At 38.9% G+C, this 17,389-nt stretch overlaps 3 protein-coding genes across 3 annotated transcripts in view; 1 reads left to right on the top strand and 2 right to left on the bottom strand.

The window, feature by feature from the left end:
• Positions 1 to 239: 239 nt before the first annotated feature.
• LOC110975325 (uncharacterized) lies at positions 240 to 5,694 on the bottom strand. The gene is made up of 9 exons (XM_022227724.2): positions 5,526 to 5,694; positions 4,249 to 4,371; positions 3,900 to 3,962; positions 3,456 to 3,593; positions 2,981 to 3,034; positions 2,709 to 2,867; positions 2,251 to 2,481; positions 1,301 to 1,462; positions 240 to 1,001 (listed from the first exon to the last, which is right to left on the bottom strand). Exons 2-9 carry the CDS (start codon positions 4,360 to 4,362, stop codon positions 906 to 908), a joined length of 1,017 nt encoding a protein of 338 aa, XP_022083416.1. The 5' UTR covers positions 4,363 to 4,371; positions 5,526 to 5,694; the 3' UTR covers positions 240 to 905.
• Positions 5,695 to 5,717: 23 nt separating this feature from the next.
• Positions 5,718 to 17,389, top strand: part of LOC110975305 (allene oxide synthase-lipoxygenase protein-like) — a 46,901-nt gene continuing 35,229 nt past the window's right edge. Inside the window, exon 1 of the mRNA XM_022227699.2 lies at positions 5,718 to 5,891. The gene's annotated coding sequence lies outside the window, so the exon portion shown is untranslated. The remainder of the gene's footprint in view (positions 5,892 to 17,389) is intronic.
• Positions 12,392 to 15,160, bottom strand: LOC110975333 (histamine H2 receptor-like). The gene has a single exon (XM_022227737.2). It carries the CDS (start codon positions 14,851 to 14,853, stop codon positions 13,837 to 13,839), a length of 1,017 nt encoding a protein of 338 aa, XP_022083429.2. The 5' UTR covers positions 14,854 to 15,160; the 3' UTR covers positions 12,392 to 13,836.

Below are 17,389 nucleotides of genomic sequence, written 5' to 3' on the forward strand. Positions count from 1 at the left end.
GAATGCGCGTGAACCAGCTACCCACCAGACGAGATTACCCGATTACCAGACGAGACTACGAAGGTGCAACATTTGAGGCTAGGTGAAAATATGGGCGGGACATAAATACAACTGGGGGGGGGGATATTGGCCCCGCTCTCGATATGACCTTATTATTAAATACTTTTAAATAATCTTTCTGAACAAGACGTTAATTTTCACTGGTGTTTTAACAAGAAGCATCACCGAAAATATGAACATATTTCTCTCACCTGTATTGGTTTTTTTTAATATACTGTTACTCGATTTTTTTTCAATATGATAATGTAGTGTTCAGAGTTGAAACAAAATGTTGACTTATGGCAAAATAATTATTTTAAAAATGTTTAAATAATAATGATTAAATTTGTGGTGTTTGTTTGTTATTACATTTTTAGATAATTGTCTTCAAAAGTTACAAAAAATCAGTTTTAAAACATTTGAATGTGTGCTCATGATGGGAAATACTAAAAGGTTCTCTAAAATGTGAAAACAAGTGGTTTTCCTTGGGCATTGAATAAAATACAGGTAATTTTAAAGAAAAAGGCTCTGTTGTTTGGAAGATCAATCCAATAGTAATTTCTTACTACATGTATTTGTATATTTTTCCATTTTAAGACCAGTCACCATGCAAATTCATGGCCATATGTATCATAATGAAAGTAATTAACAAATCGTATATATTCAAATAAAAGGCACTTATCTTTACTAAACATTCTTTAAGTTTGAGTTATAATTTCTGCTCAATTACTCAAAATGAAGACACATATGTAGGAATGGACCTCTAAAACCGGGCACAGGAGTAAAGGGAACTTATTAAATAACATTGTAGGGAGGCAATGACATGGATGCTTGTTCAAACTGACTGGAATATCCATTAATAAATTTTATTTATATCTGGAGTTTTTGGCCCACATGTCCGGGTTGTCACCAAGTATTTCTTTCAAGGCACTTGTACAATCCGAGAGTCTCTTCACCACATTCTGGAAAAAAGAAAAGACAGCAGAATTGCAGAATTACTCAAAGGAAAGAACATCTTCCCATAAGGTGCACTCTACAGAGTAGTCTCTTTGAAAAGACAATGCAATATTAATGCCATTTTTATAGTGCGAAGAAAATGAACTGAATATTCAGTATATTATTTGTACTGCTCTTTTTTATAATTGTCACTATCAAATATTTGCCCGACATTTCCAGCATTACTGAAAATACCTGACTATTTCCCTGGAAACTGTTCACTATACAAGGAACATCTTAGAAGGAAGGGCCTACACCAAATTACCTGTGACAGGTTGACGAGTTTGCAATTGTCCTCTAGCTGTTGTGGAGTCCTACAGCCAACGATAACTGATGCAACGCCCTCTTGTGCTAAGATCCAGGACAGGGCGGCTGATGACATGGGAATGTTCTCCTTGTCACACAAATTGCGAATGTCACTTATGGCCTAATGCAACAAATGCAGGAAATTCAAATGTCAAATATTAAAGGAACCAGGAAATGGAAATATTTTTATAAATTTTACCCAAAACCCTTGACATTGCATCTTTAGGGTGTCAATTAACCTCATTTTAAACTTTTGTTTTACAATTTTAACCCATATTTTAACGTTTTTTTGGTTTTTATGCTCATGCATATTTGCATATTCATGAGCAGAACTATGATGTCATCCAAGGCACTGAATCTCAATGTTGCACTGATTTGTGCAGAGAAAATTTCTAGATTTTTTTAACCACTGCTATGGCAGACTTCATTTTCTTTGGCAATTTATTGCTATATAAGTATATGACAATAATCCAGCCAAAATCCTTTTCACAGAAATGTTCCCAGATAGCAAATTTGGGGTTCACACTTTGAACATGAAAACATACAACCCGACCATGTCTTCCTGGATTTACATCGAAGCAAAAGCGCCCTCACTTGTCCAGAAATGCTTGGTCAATTTTTCAATGTTTGAAAAAGTGTACTCTTCAGTTATGTAACTCAAAAAAGATGTCAAACAGTCTTCATACGTGGAAGAAGAGTACAGAAAGAACACAGAAAGCAATTCTATGAAAAATTAATTTCCTGGATTTTTTAAACACCTCTTCTCACACACTTTCTCCTTTATGCCTTTAGAAGGTCCATATAAAGAAAGTTTTATTTTCTTTCAAAGTCTATTAAAGTGTATTAACCTGTAGAAACATGTTACTAGGTCCCTGGAAACTCTGTCTTGTTATCTCTTGTCCAACAAACCTTAAAAGTCTCAGCCTCTGCACCTTTCTGTTCATGTCTTGACAGGTTGGTGCTATCCTTGCTGAAATGACGTGTCCTCCTTCGCCCCTCTGGTACCTCTGAGGCATTATGGAACCTGCCTGTCAATAGACCTTGTTGGAGAGGAGAGTAAGCAAGGACTGACAGACCATGCTGGTGGCTGGTTTGCAGGATGTTGAACTCGACAGCTCGCCACAGTAAGTTATAGGGGACCTTGACAGGTTTTGAATAGTGAAATCAATGAAACTGATGTTTAAAATGCTATAATTCTGTCATTTAAAAAGAACTAATGCAAAATTGGGGCCTATGATGGCGTTCTTTGATAAGCCAATAGATACTAGCAACATTATTAATACATGTGACTACAGAAACAAAGAAGCATTTCACTAGAACACAAAAACATTACATTGAGAATGGCTGAAACATATCTGCCACGATACCTGCAAAGAACATGGCCTTCCACCAGCTGTCAAGAACTTATCAATGCTTGACGAGCCAAAGTTACAGATGCCATAATGCCTGATACGACCCAGTGACTTCTGCCGGTCCAACTCAGCTACGGTTTCAGTGGTATCCTTCATATTCACTGACCAATGAACCTACATAAACAAAAAAAAATCATAAACAATTATTGTCTTTCTTCTGAACTCATTTTTTTATACAGGTGGAATCCCTTTATGAGGAATTCAAATATCACAAAAAAAGATTTCACCTGATAAATATCTATGTAGTCTGTCTGCAATGCCTGGAGACTAGCAGTGAGGGCCTGGAATGGAAAGAACAGAAAACTGTGTTAAATAAAAAACAGACCAAGATGTAAACAAAAAAGAGGAATGATGTTCTGTGAATATTATGAGTCAGTATGGTATGAGACGGAAGCAAGGAATTCGGGAGTCAGGTTGGTGAAGGTTTTCTTTCCTCACCTTCCACCTCTGGGGGCCTGGGTTCCAATCCTGCTATGTCCACCTGTGGTTTGGGTTTTCAGTTCCTACCTGAGTCAATGGGTATTCCCTGAAACATTTATCTGGGGTTTTCCTCCCACCTCAAAAACTAAACATTTCTTCATTGTCTTCTATCATCCTGTAATTGGCCCTAAATGCGGTGTTGGATGATCAGATATAAATAGAATAAAATTGTTAGATGCATGGGACATTTTCTTTAAGAGTGGCTATGTACATAGCCATTACCTGTTCAATATCAATGGCAGTGTATTCTTTAACACTGCCCCTTACATGACGTCCAAACTTGGAAGCAATGATGACATCTTGTCTTCGTCCAGCAAGACATCGGGAGAGAACTCTCTCTGAATTGTGATCACCATAAGCCTATAAAGCAAATAACTCAATAGTTCACCAACATTTACAGTGATGCTGAAGTGACTGATTCCACTAATAAAATCCTTGACTTTTCACATCCTTCATTCAGCATTTACTTAAAGTGTTATCAGTTCATTGATTTTTCTTGAGAAAAAGGGCTAGAATGAGAGTACAAGGGGCTAGAAATGAAAGTAAAAGGGGCTAGAAATGAAAGTAAAAGGGGCTAGGAACAAGAGTTTTCCCCTATGAGCTCAGATTAAATTTCAGCGTACTGTTGTCACTGAAAAAGTTCTTTTGCACTTTCTTGAGTCTCACCTCAGCAGTGTCAAAGAAGTTAACACCAAGCTCAAGAGCTTTGTCCACTATTGCCTTGGAAACCTGTAAATGTCAAGTGATGAAAATCACTGTAACATGTTGTTCCGTTCTCACAAAATGTTAAAGTCAAAGCAAGAAAAATGAAAATTGAGCATAACAGGATCAAATGTTCATTTTCTATTCTTGTTCTGTTAATTCTATTCCTACAAGTTATGTAAACAACTGTACTCAAAAGAAAGGAGTCAGGACTAATTAGGATTAACAGACTTTATGTGAAATAAGGGCTCGACTGAAGTTTCAGCGTTGTAATCTTTAGTCTACATTTAGACTGAGAAAAACACGAATTTACAGTTTCATCCTGAGCTGGCCAGGTCTCATCTGCTTTGCCACCGTTGAACTGCCACGCACCAACGCATATTGGCGACACCATCAAATCACCACCTGATAAGGCTACCCTGTCCATAGTGATGATCTGCACCGAGGAAAGGAGAGAAATACCACCTCATTGCTCTGTATCAGTTTTTTGTTCCATCAAAACGTTTTCACGTGTTCTGGCGTCACAGTATCAACTATTGCGTAGTGCTATAGTTGGGATTGCCCAACTATCCATGTACAGTTGGCAAAATTTCAGTAGAAAATTCCTCAACCTTCTTCAAGTTTATGGCATTATGCAGCTTAAATCACACCTGACACAATTCATTTAAATAATTATGAAAGCCCAGTGCTTCGTATTTGAAAGATTTCCACAAATTTCCCTTGCAGAGACAACATCCTCTGTAAAAATCAAATTTAACAGTGAAAATATTTAGGTAGCCTAGGCTACAGTAAGTCTGGGAAAATACTTCAGCCTAGCATGCCTACCATCACAGGGTTGGAAGAGTTTCATATACAGACTCCAGTAATTATTCCCTACAGTGACCTACATGTATTTGCCATCGGAAAGCAAAACAATGCCCAGAAAAGTTCAATTTAGGACGGAAAATACCATTTTCTGAGTCGTTTACTGAGGAAGTTTTCAGACCAGTCTCATAGGGATTGTGCATGGGGTGTCAAGTGAAAACTGTATACCGAAGTCTTTCCCATTAGTACCGTTACGCTCCAACTATAGTATCTGTCCCAACTGTACGTGTAGCTGGGACCGTCCAAACTATAGTGCAGCTGCAGTTGGGCTGGCCCAACTATTGTTGACCAATTTCTGTAGAAAATTTCTCAACTTTATGACATTGTAAACAATATGACTTTGGCATATCCTGGGCACATGCACACTGGACCTCTGTGCTATAGTTGGGCTGGGCCAACTATATATAGCACTGTATAGTTAGGACAGTCCCAACTATAGTTGGGACAGTCCCTACTACATGCAGTTGGGACCATGGGCTGATGCTGTAGTTGACACACTGCAGAAGAAAGTAGTTTCCAGAAAAACCAATGTTGGGGCCAGGGAAGTGGGGGGGGGCAGAACGATCAAACGTGGACAGGGGTAAGCTGGGCGCGCCCTCAAAACTCATCAGGCTTCTTTGCCATCAAAATATTTTCATACGGTTTGTCTTTGTCCTTGACTTAAGCGCAACTGTTCATAAATTTCTGTCACGTAGTCATCATGAACACCAAAGCTGTAACACTTACTTAAGCAAAGCTGAAGCGAACGTGGATTGTGATGCAAACTTCAGTGTCAAAGTGATAATCTGCTCTCATCTCTAGCTGGAACTAGTAGCAACAATTAGTCAGACTCTTTTCCTTGGAACACCAGCTGAGCTCGAATTTGAGGATCAATATACGGCGACCAGAACTAGTTAACGAATGAGGGCGCTCGCTTTACGAAACAAAATGGCGCAAACTTTTGAGTACACGTGTGCTAAATTTTCTTTGGACAATGGGCGTGAAGGACGCGGTTCATATTTTGTGAAATGTCTACTGAGTCTTTCCACGCTTCCTGCTGTATTCTGGAGGGACCAGAATGGGATGAAACCGGATTAAACTGCGAATGCAAAGGTAGGCTTTCATGAACGTCTAACTTTTTCCTATGGTGTTAGGCCTCTTATTAAGTTCAGTTAGGTCTCGTCAGAGACTGAGGTGTATGTATGGCGTGACTGGTGATGATATCCTTGTTTTTTTGACGCGCAACACTGGGATAAGGTCGAGGAACTTGTGCACAAAATATGTAACATAATTGACTAGTGAGTAGTGGTTGGCAAATGTCGCTCGAACTTGCCCATGAGTTTCGGACATGTTGCAAAATCAGTGCCAGTTGATCGATTAAAATTACATGTATTATACGAAACAAGGTCAAGGGGTCCGAGCATGGTCAGAGGACAGAGTAGCTAGAGATATCCAGCGCTGTGCGCTTATGACATAGGGAGAATCGCCACAATTAACACAGAGCTGGAAAACATCTGTATCAAAATGGGAGGTGTGTCCTTTTCGGGCATTTTTCAGGCTAATATTTCCGATCTGAATAATGTTTGCTTAAGTTCCTGCCTCAAGCATTTTAAGTCATGGAGGAAGGAATGATGATCAAGTTAACACACACAAGGTCAATGGAGCAAACACTCATCACGTAAGGTGTAAATATAATTAATTTTCAGAACCAGAATAAAGGGGCATTTCTTGGCAACTCTGGCTTTGTACAATTCTCAAGTTCGTGATGATGTCACTGACTCTTGATTCTTCACTCTGATTGGTCAATTGATGGCTATTCCATCTTTCACACTCAAAACTCAAAGGGGCAAAAATGTGGGTGAAATTTCACTATTTATGCGTTATAAACATTTCCCACACTGTACTGAAAAGCTTTAGGTATTTCCATCATGTTGTCGCCAAAACTAGAGGAAAACATGCAAATCCCTGTACAAAATGAATGGAGAGTTGCCCCTTTGCCCAGACGTGAGTGCAATAAATGGAACAACCTCCGACCTCGAGAATCTTCAAATATACACCATAAACCTTTCACGCTTGTTCCACGACGACTGTTTCATGGCTGAGTTACTGTGAGTGCCGAAGTCTTTTTGCTTGCTTCGTGAAAACATACGAACGCTCAACGTCACGGCGTCACACACGACCTCAGATCTAGACGGCGAACTGGGTTTGTGTATTGTAGAGGTATATATGATTTTGACTAAACTTGAAGTATTTTCATAACAGACCAAGGGCCTATATCTAGGCTTTTTAATATTGTAGTAATTCTCCTTGCAATCTAAAATGAACTGCAGGTCTGAGTTACGCATTGTGTTACTGACAGCACTGCACTCAGTCACTTTTTGGTCCTATTATTATTATGTCCTACATGTATAACACCATCACTTATTTCATGTATTGCTTCAAGTAGTACATACATGTACATGTACATAGGAATGAGCACACTGAGCACTTTCCGTCATGCTTGTAACAATAAATCACCTCCTTGTCCCCTTGACAGGGAATGCTTACCTTATCGTGTAGCAGGAAAAAATATAATAATTATATGGATAATTTATTTCTTCCAGTTTATACCCGTCTTCATCGTAGGCCCATATGGAAATTAGTTGTCATCCCTTTTGATAAAATTAAGTGATAAGTGCAATTATTAAATTGGCCATGTTTTTTTCCTGGCTGAGGGCGATGTTGTGATGTTTTAGGGAAGACATAGGTTTTTCTGTTCAAACTGTAGGCCCAGACTTATTCACTGAAAGCACGGTTGCCTGTTATTGTTAGTATTATTATTATTTTATTCGTCATCATCACATCGGACCAAATAAAAATGCACAAATCTAGACAAGATGACCGGAGCTAAGAAAGTGAACGTAATCACCATTGCCAAAAGGCAAATAGCCTCAAACAACAAGTAAAAGACAAAGATAAAAAGTAAGACCAGAAAATAGCATACAGAAAAAAGGGTTAACATTATATTTGAGAAGAAAAATAAAGAGTAAAAACACATCATAATCATTAATTGGGCAAGTATGTTTTATAAAGCTGGACCAAAAATCCAGGTAAAGACATAAAAATGAAGGTTGAAAGAAAGAAAGAAAATGTGACTGAGCATCGGACGAGCCAGGTTCAACTGGTATAAGGTATAGACAATAGAGACACGGTGCTAATTAACAATTAGAACCAAGGAACAGATTGTGGATGGAAAATCTCTAATTAATTTGAACAGATAAATCAATGAAGTATGACACTCATCCAGTATAGACAGCAAATTGGGAAATTTTAAACAGTGTTAATTTAGTTTACGCCACAATTTAAGCAAACTTAATTAAGAACTGTTAGAGAGAACCCATCGATAAAGCAGTTAGAAGGGTTTTGGGGAGTGTCTCCCATAAACGAGGGAATACATGGATTGGATTGTGATGTAAGCAATTGTTTCTAGCTACAAGATGAGAAAATCTTAAATCATCAATATGCCGGGAGTTGATATGAATATGTTCTACCACGGAACTGCATGAAACGTCCCGATACAAAGCTTTAGCAACGGAAAGACACCAGTAGACAGTCCCAATGGGACTATAGAGAACAACAGTTCAACTGTTAAAGTCTATCAAAGTATGGCATCTCCATTCTCCTCTGCCGGAGAAGAATTCTTGTCGCCCGTCTTTGGATCTGCTCAGTATCAGCAATCAATCTCTGTGTGTGAATGTACCTGTTGGCTTATGACTGTGTATGTGTAGTTGTACAACGATATATCTCCACAAAAAAAGAAACTCTAAAAAATAGTGCACAAACCCCGACAACATGAGGCTGAGTTTCTGGGATAACACCGCATTATACGCTCACAAAAATGGAAATATTTATTAGCGTGTACAAAGCCAGCAAAATAGCCCTTAAAAATGTAGTTATCTAGACACAAAGGTGTATTTTGCGCAGATCAGAATGGCTACTATGATGATCCCCTCTTTTGTAATTACGTAATTAAAAAAAATAATTCGGCCAAATGCAAAAACCTCCTGTTAATTTGCATTTCTGTAGATGCTGAACAGCCTAGTTTAGTTACCTTTAACATGGGGACTTCCCCTGAGCTGCTTCATTCTTTTCCAGAGCCCGCCTCCAGCCACGTCCCATGGGGATTGTATGTAAATATCTAAACCACATGCTGATAAGGGTTATTGACAAAGAAAGTGCCTGGGCAAGCCTCGGAAAGCCTGGGCCTGTCTTATATCAATGGTCGGTCTCTCTTATGTGTCTCTGAGCTGTAGACAGCTGTCTGAGTAGTTTCATTGTGTTGGGGTGTCACATTTTTGTGGTTATAACGGAAGTGATCTCAAAACGATCACCTTGGTGCAATGGGTGTAAAAAGTAGGCTCTGTGCAGTGAATTCAGCTGATACTCATGTGTCAGCGTTCGAGCATTAACATGAACAAATCGGTCCTGTGCAGCGGAGGGTTAATTAACAGGTTTTCTTAACAGGTACATTGCACTTACCCTTTAATTATTGAATGAGGATGTATTAAGGCAAAATGATGAATCGTTTTACCGACTGCACTGCAAGTTTTAAAACCTGTCATTTGTCTCTGTCCCTTTAACATATGCATTTATTGGGAAACCATCATGTGTTGTACGTAAGCTACCTAGCAATGAGCATGCAATTTACTTTCTGTCATTCTCCCATCTATAAATCATCTCCCAGTCCCCTTGAAAGGGAAAGCTTATGTATTACACACTTAACCCTAACAGTCCTCAGTCCTTCATCTGTGGAAGAAGTTACCGTTGGGATTAATTATTGAACGAGGATATATTGAGTCATTAACAGATTGATTTTGTTCTGTGTGTATTCATCATTCACAGGAACTAGCGGGGTCAGATGATCCTGTGGAGGACAATGATCTAATTATGTGTACGGTCAAATGAATTCCTTGGCGAAATGAACATGAACAATAGGCCAAATATACATGTAATATTAAAATAGCCTAGAGTTGCATGTATAGCTCGTTGTGCTTCAGCAATGAGAACTGCAGGTATTAAGCAAACATCAGATTTTTAAAAAAAGTAGAGAATGAAACGGCCTAGTTTTATGAGAACTAACACGGAATATGCTTTCCTCGTCAAACATGGATCCGTACCGATGATTTGATTCTATGGCATTTTATTGACCAAAAATACATGACCAAAAAAGTATATAATGACAAAAATATGTACAACATAAGTCTTTTAAGTACTGAAGTACTTTTTTGAATTAAGGGAAATACCCCCTAAACAGTAAAATGGGTTCTGAAGAAATATTTCTTTGTTAAGCATGTTATTTAAGTTGAAATGGAACCATTATAAGAAAACGATAAGGGGCAACTGGAAATTGTGACATTGAAAGACAACAGATATCATATTTTTTAATAATCTCACAACGAAATGTAAACTTAAAATCTTGGATATCACAATATGCTCATGCACTCCGACCATACAGTCTAATTTCATTAGGCAATTGATTGCGAACACAGAGCCCCGGTTCGTTTCACCTCACGAACCCCTCAGAGATTGCGAGAGTGTTTGCTGGTAACGACTCCCAAGAATACATCAATTCAGTAAACCGGTATTTGCCAATTAATGTATTGTTTAAGAAGCCATTACCAACTTGGCGCCATACATTAAGGGGAAATTCCATTTCTTTATTGTGTGCGCCACTTTTAAAGTTGTGTTGTAAAAGCAGCGTACGCTGATGCGAAAGTGACCTGAAATATAAGCGAATAACATAATAACGAAATTAGAGGGTATAGTCTGCTACTTGACTTAAAAAAATCTGAACATCTCTGGATCGAGCATGCAAAGAACGGTAAGGTGGAACACATTTAAAGTTTCAAGTGGACAGGATGCAGTCCTTTGCTTAAATTCATACATGTATGATCCTGACAAACAAACAAGCCCAACATACGACCAAAACTGAATAATGTGTCATCATTTCTCTTGAGTTAAACTACTTTTACACGGACATCTTTGCACAGGGCATGATAACTTCGATCCGTTTCACTTATTCTTAGTTACTACGTAACGTAGCTTAATAAAGTATAAAAAGGCACTGGAAACGAACTTAGGCTGAACATTGCTGTGTAGGGAAGCCGATAATTTTCTGCTTTTGCTTCTATGTATCGTGCAGGCAGGGCAGGTTTCATAGTAATATCATTCTGATGATTAAATAATTTAGACATACATGTAACAATAGCTATAGGACTTACAAACATTATTTTACAGGTATCATCGATCTATGTTGCTGTGTGCAAATGTTAGAAAGCTTGTTTCATTTTACTCCTTTGACCAAGTATTCCATTCCCCTGCGCGACCAAGTTGTTGACGATGACACACAAGCTGCACAGTACAATCGGAGCTGAAAGCAGGTCAATTGAATTTTGAAAGTCTCAGATGGCTTCATTACAGCTAGGACTTTCAGACACATGCACTTAGATACGTAAACACACCACGCAGGGTTGCACTGTGGCTTTCAAATGTACTCATTTTATTTGTTAAATTAATTACAAAGTGACCATATACAACCATGTAAACATTAATTAAATTTTTCCAAAACTGTCAGTAACAATATAAGAAGAATACAGTGATGATTAAGAGGTAATATACACGGTACTGTTCAAAATGTCAGTGCACCTTGTTTTATGGACCTTGTCAGCGTATATTTTCTCAAAGTGTATTGTAACCGTCGTCGGTATGCAGTGTGCATTATCTACAGTACTTACACGTAGCTGAGTAGATATTCTGAACCATTTTTATTTTTATATGAAATGAACTTCAAAGCGGTATTTATTTATTTCTGATGTTTATCCAGGGTAACCTTTTCACCATAAGGTGGTCTCCCATAGGGCCCTGGCATATACATTAAAGAAAACAAAAACAAAAACAAAAAACACATGTACAGTGAACAAATTAAGTAAATTTAGAAATGAATTTCAAAACTGAAAACTAAATATAACTTAAAATTTTATCTGAACCCATAAAATAACATAAAAATTGTTGAAGAGTTGATTTTAGAGAATGTTTAAAAATGCCGCGCGACGATACCGATTTCACGGATTGGTCCAAATTATTTCACACTGACGTCAATGTGAGCAAAGGGCTGTGTCTTAAACATTCAGAATTAAACTTTGGAACAAATAGTGAACTTATGGCATGCCGCGTATCATAATTATGAATCTGGTTAGTTGGAATCATGCTTTAAAATGCACTTAGTGATTGAACTGTCGGGATAACTTGCAAACATTGGTGTAAATTTGTGCCAGAAATGGGGAGGGGGTGGGGATGGGGAATTGTGGGGGATGACTTGCCCTGCCATCGAAATTTGAAAAGCGAGGGAGGGGGGAGACGTCCTGACATCCATGTGACACTATTATAACAGGAGGCGATGTTCATGACACAGCTGTACATCTGTAATACATGTACATATTACGGTACGTTCCTGTGGAATCTTACATCAGAACGGTATATTTATGGCTTTTTAAATTGTTCTCCCTTTTTGAGTGCTTCTGAATACATTTCCAGTTTGTTTTCGGGAGGTTCGAAAAATTCTTCACAATCCGCCTTAATTTTTTTCTCACCACGAACAGTTAGGGGAGGAGTAGCCCACTCCTCCCGGTCAAAAAGTGGGGAGGGGATACATGCACATGTATGTACCCCATCCCCCCTGGGATTTACGTCCATTGGCACCATTAATGGCCAGATTTAATTGATTGGAAGACGCCGTTTTATGATGAAATGTAATGAAGCATGCCACTACATCATAAACGACTTCCTAAAGGGTCGTAAAAGCGCCACATGATCGTTTGGCAACTCGATAAAAGCAATTATGACGTATATGTATTTGATCAGAAATCTTTTAGACCTTACCGAGTAGTGTTTAGGTTCTGCTTTACACGGTGAATGCCCATCAAGCAAATTTGCTTCTTTATACTTTAGTTTCTAAAATCAAATACCTAAATCAGTCACTGGTGCAGAGAGTCCCTACCAAAAGTATTGCTTAGAAAAATAAGGGAAAATACATGTTTTAGCAATTATCAAGTAATCTACAAGGCAGTACACAATACGAGCGATTCACAATAGTGCGCCTCCAAGAGTTTGTAACGCGTTGGCCAATCACAACGCGGAAATTTGTCGACCATCTCCAAACGCGCATTGGGTCGACAGATTTCGCGCATTGTGATTGGCCAACGCATTGCAAAGTCTTGGAGGCATACTATTATGTAAATTTGCTGTATTGGAAATTAATTGAAAATTTCTTTTATTAATCTGCGATTTAGGAACTATTTTGAGATCTCATATCAATGAAAAGGAATAGGTAGGCTATATCAAATTAAGGTCCAATTTGAACTAAAGATGACAATCTAATGAGTATTTCTATTCTTTTGTTGAAAAATAAATCAACAATACCGCTATGGTGCCTTGTAGGTGTTTTCATAAGGTATGAATCTTCAGTTTTGAGCATCACTGCGGTGGATATACAGTATATAGGATTATTTTTAAGAAAAGGAATACAAAGGGACAAAGGACGCCATACCCTGGTTTCCAATATGGACTTGAATATATTCTTGACGTAATTCTTCTCAACATTTTGCTACATGTAATTCTTTTGACAAGCAAATTTCTAAGTGTCTCGAATCAGTATCGATCATTTCGCTGGATACCGTGTCAGTCTTTCGGCAGAATAGACAAACGCTGTGTCGGAGCTGGATCCAATCAGTCAGTGGCAATTAACAGGGATTAACTTGACAGGGATGCGATAAAATGTGTTTTTATACATTTAAAGGCCTCCAAAACCATAGGCTCTGCTTAGAGTCACCCACGCGTTGGGTAAGTCAGTGGGAATCCATCGCCCATGGTAACATTGTACTTTGTTTCTAAACTATCCTGTAGCTCCTCGTGATAATTTTCAGCCCCAAACTCTTACTCGATTACATTAACTACTGATTAATCAAGTCGAAGGAATTATCTCGGTTCTACAAGTACAAAAGTAGAGGCATTTGGACAAGAGTCACTTTTGAGATTGCGTATTTTGTGCACGAGATCTTTCCGACATCAATTCGCGAGTCTTGCATCTGAGAACCTTAGCAAATGCCAATTTGAAGTCAGGATGCCTGGTAGCGTAGATGAGTGGATTGATGCAGCTGTTACTCAGAAGAATGACGCCAAATGCCGGTACAACGATTTCCCCACCTGGTAGTACCAGAATCATGCTGTATGGTGTCATGCAGATGAGGAAGATACAGATAACGATTAGCATGTTGATGGTGACAGCCATTTGACGTCGGTTCACGGATCCCTTTCGAGCTCCATTTCCGTCTACAATGCCTGATACGCTGCGTGCGGAGACGCGAGTCATACGCTGCGCGTGACGGCGTACGTGACGCCATATCCTCGCATAAGACACCACAATGACCGACAGCGGCAAGGGGAAGCAGCAGATAGACAAGATAACGTTGTAAGTCATAGAAAACCAGTGGTTAGTATCCCAGATACACATGTCGTATTTGTTGTTAAAGCCGAGAAAATTGGGAGCGAATGTCAGAGGCATGAGAGAGACAGCTAGTGGCACAATCCAGACTACAACCGTCAGACAGGCCAGGCGACGACGGGTAAGAAAGTTAGCATAGTCGGTAGGATTCATAGTCACCAGGGCGCATCGACAGAGAGCAATCCCACCCAGGCTGTACAGACTGGATCCGATAGACACCAATAAAGCCACTGATGCAAAGCTACAGATTCCTTTTGGTAGCGGCCAGCCGTCTGCACTAAGAACAGCCACGCTCATCCAGGGAAGATTCAGACAGTTGACGAGATCAGCCCCACTCAGATTGACCACAAAGACGTTTGTCTTGGTGCGTAGTTTCTTGTAGACTATCACACCAAGGATAACAAAAGTGTTTCCGATTATACCAACCACGGAGATTATGCCAATGAGAGTGGCATACACTACACGGTACGCATAGGTAGGATACACCACTACGTCTTCGTCCCCGTCTGTAGGACTCACTGTCGTAATATTATCCATGTTGAGATTTTTTAAATGTCACAATTGTTCGGTTACAACTTTGTCGACGATACTGATTGTGCACCACATTCGTAGGCTGATAGACCCGTAGGATATCTAGATATACATCCAGGAACATCTGAGAGTCTCTGCACGAAAAGGTACCAGCTTGTTGCTCTGCAGATAGAACGACTCAAAGTGTACAAACCAGGTGATATTTGTTTTCCCGTGATAGAAGATGAAGCGTGATGGGACAAACGCTGTATCTGCCTGGATATACCTCCACAGTCAGACACTGTGTATGCCCAGCTGCAGTTACTGTGTAGTGATGTACTGTCACGCCTCCTAGATCATGTGAGCATAATCAGATATGGGCGCGACTGTTCCCAGTTGATTCCATCTACGCCATCCAATGGCGAGCCGTAATTTACATAGCGAAATTATTTCTCACAGCTGATTGGTGTTTAAACCATGCAGTAAAGGTGATGCATGGCGGTTCTTAGTAGTTATTATAAATACAATGATACTGATACAACTATTAGCCTTACAAATATGCATGTCATATTTTGCAGCTCCTTCAGGTCAGTGTGTTCTAATGAACAAAATATAGTGACTTTCAATCTCGTGACTAGAGAATTAAACGCAAAAACTTTGATAATTGTTGACATATTTTTATGTACCTTTCGGTCTCAGTAAAAAAATGGATTATCCTTTAAAAAAAAAGTATAAACTGATTGTTTCCGAAGATTTGTTGTTAATTGTGCTATTTTTGTCACTCATCTTCGACATAGTGCCGAAGAACAAAGTTTGGTATGTGCTTTGATGCATCGTCTAGCTGAATTTTTATGGAACTATTCTCGAAATACGAATAATAATGCGATTTGTAAGACGTGGGTAAATAAGAAAAGTTGGCCTACGCACGTGATCCGAACTGTAGTAAGTGAATTTAAGAGTTATTTGTGGCATATATAATTGAATTATATACGATGGATTTATAGACTGAGGCTTGCTGATTCAAAGATCTGTTTTAACCTGTGCCTCTTTGCTGATTGGAAATTGTTTCTGATTTCAAGTGGGGCACTCATGAAATATCATTAACCGTAAAAAAATGGCAATCTGTCTTTAGGAGGAAACGTCAAAAAGAACCTTCGACTTGTGCCTCATGAGGAAAAAATGTTGAAACTCTTTCGGCTCTATATGCAGTATCGATTCAATTTTGATACATTTAACATACCATTTAAAATGTATTTTGGACAATTTAAACATACCTGTAAATTTTGGGGGTTTTGGGGTGGGGGTTGGTACTAGCCAATATAAACTACTACGGTGACACCACACACACGTTGAGGCGCGTCCATTTTGTCGAAATCATGAGAATTATGCACCCCATTGGTTCTATGGGGTAGTAGTAGTAAGAGTACACGTAGGCCTACTAATACGCGTTTGTCTTTCTTTGGATATCGGTACGTTTTAGATGTTATGAGTTGGAGTTGTCTGGCCTTGATAATTCACTTATAATTTACATGTGTATTATTCATCATAAAATTGTGATTGTTTTCATCTAAGCAAACACATGTCACAATAGTCATCTGTTCATATTGTTTGTTTTGTTTTAACACTGATCACTTTACGTTAACGTACTTCCAGGAAATGATTGATTTTGGGTGTTTTTTTTATGGTTACGTAATCGACAAAGTGTTGATTGTACAACAAACCCACGATTTTCTGGCCCCACAGTTCCCTTTTTTGTAACTTCCAGCATACTTTACCTCTCCCCGAGTTTCAGAAACTTGCGTAATTTGTTATTACTCCCAGAAATATCATCTCTCATCCTGTTTGTGACACAATTATGCTCCATTGACGTTGCCTGGGTACTTAGTTGAAAGCCCTTGAGAAAAGGTCGCATAGGCGCAGCACAAGGAGACGGAATGACTTCACCTGTTATCCATTGCAGAAGGGACAAACAGCTCTTTGGCAGCTTGGAAAAAATCTTCAAGCAAAAGACCTTACAGACAGAAACACCCGAGAATAAAAACATCAAAACACGTGTTATGTATCATAATCTGTCATCATTAGTTGTTTATTAATTGGCGTCACAAAAGCCAACTAATAGCCAATACGCCGGTTCCCTATTGTGTATATTGTATCGCAAGAAGGTAGTTTTGAAGAGTTCCATGCACGGACATCACTAGCTAATTTGTCCCTGCGGTAGTATATCAGCTTCCAGAAAGCCATTTCATTTTCTGCATAGTCAAATTTAGCAGAGACAATATTGAAATCGTTTTCACGGAAACGCAATTACCATCTTCCAAATACATATAAAGCCGGAGAAATAGCATATTGAGCCATCTCATCAACGGGTTTGCGATGATATAAATCATATTGCGTTATTTAAGCTATTTTACTTTCCGTTATTTGTTCATTTTTGGAGTATATTAACTGTTATTTGGAACTTTGCATAATTCATGCAAAGCCTGCAGGCGCTTGCTTGGTTCTCGACAATTTCATGACGACCTTGTGAGAGAATTGCGATTGACCCCCTTCTTCCAAGATTCTA

This window comes from Acanthaster planci, linkage group LG17 (assembly GCF_054643075.1).
Source record: "Acanthaster planci isolate LZ-2023a linkage group LG17, COTS_SCS, whole genome shotgun sequence".
Classification (NCBI taxonomy): Eukaryota; Metazoa; Echinodermata; class Asteroidea; order Valvatida; family Acanthasteridae; genus Acanthaster; species Acanthaster planci.

Coding starts and splice junctions, on each gene's coding strand:
- LOC110975325 (XM_022227724.2), bottom strand. CDS start 4,362: ATGGACAGGGTAGCCTTATCAGGTGGTGATTTGATGGTGTCGCCAATA. Junction 3,035..3,455: donor CTGCCATTGATATTGAACAG/GTAATGGCTATG, acceptor TTTCCATTCCAG/GCCCTCACTGCTAGTCTCCA. Junction 1,463..2,250: donor CAGAGGCTGAGACTTTTAAG/GTTTGTTGGACA, acceptor TTGTTGCATTAG/GCCATAAGTGACATTCGCAA.
- LOC110975333 (XM_022227737.2), bottom strand. CDS start 14,853: ATGGATAATATTACGACAGTGAGTCCTACAGACGGGGACGAAGACGTA.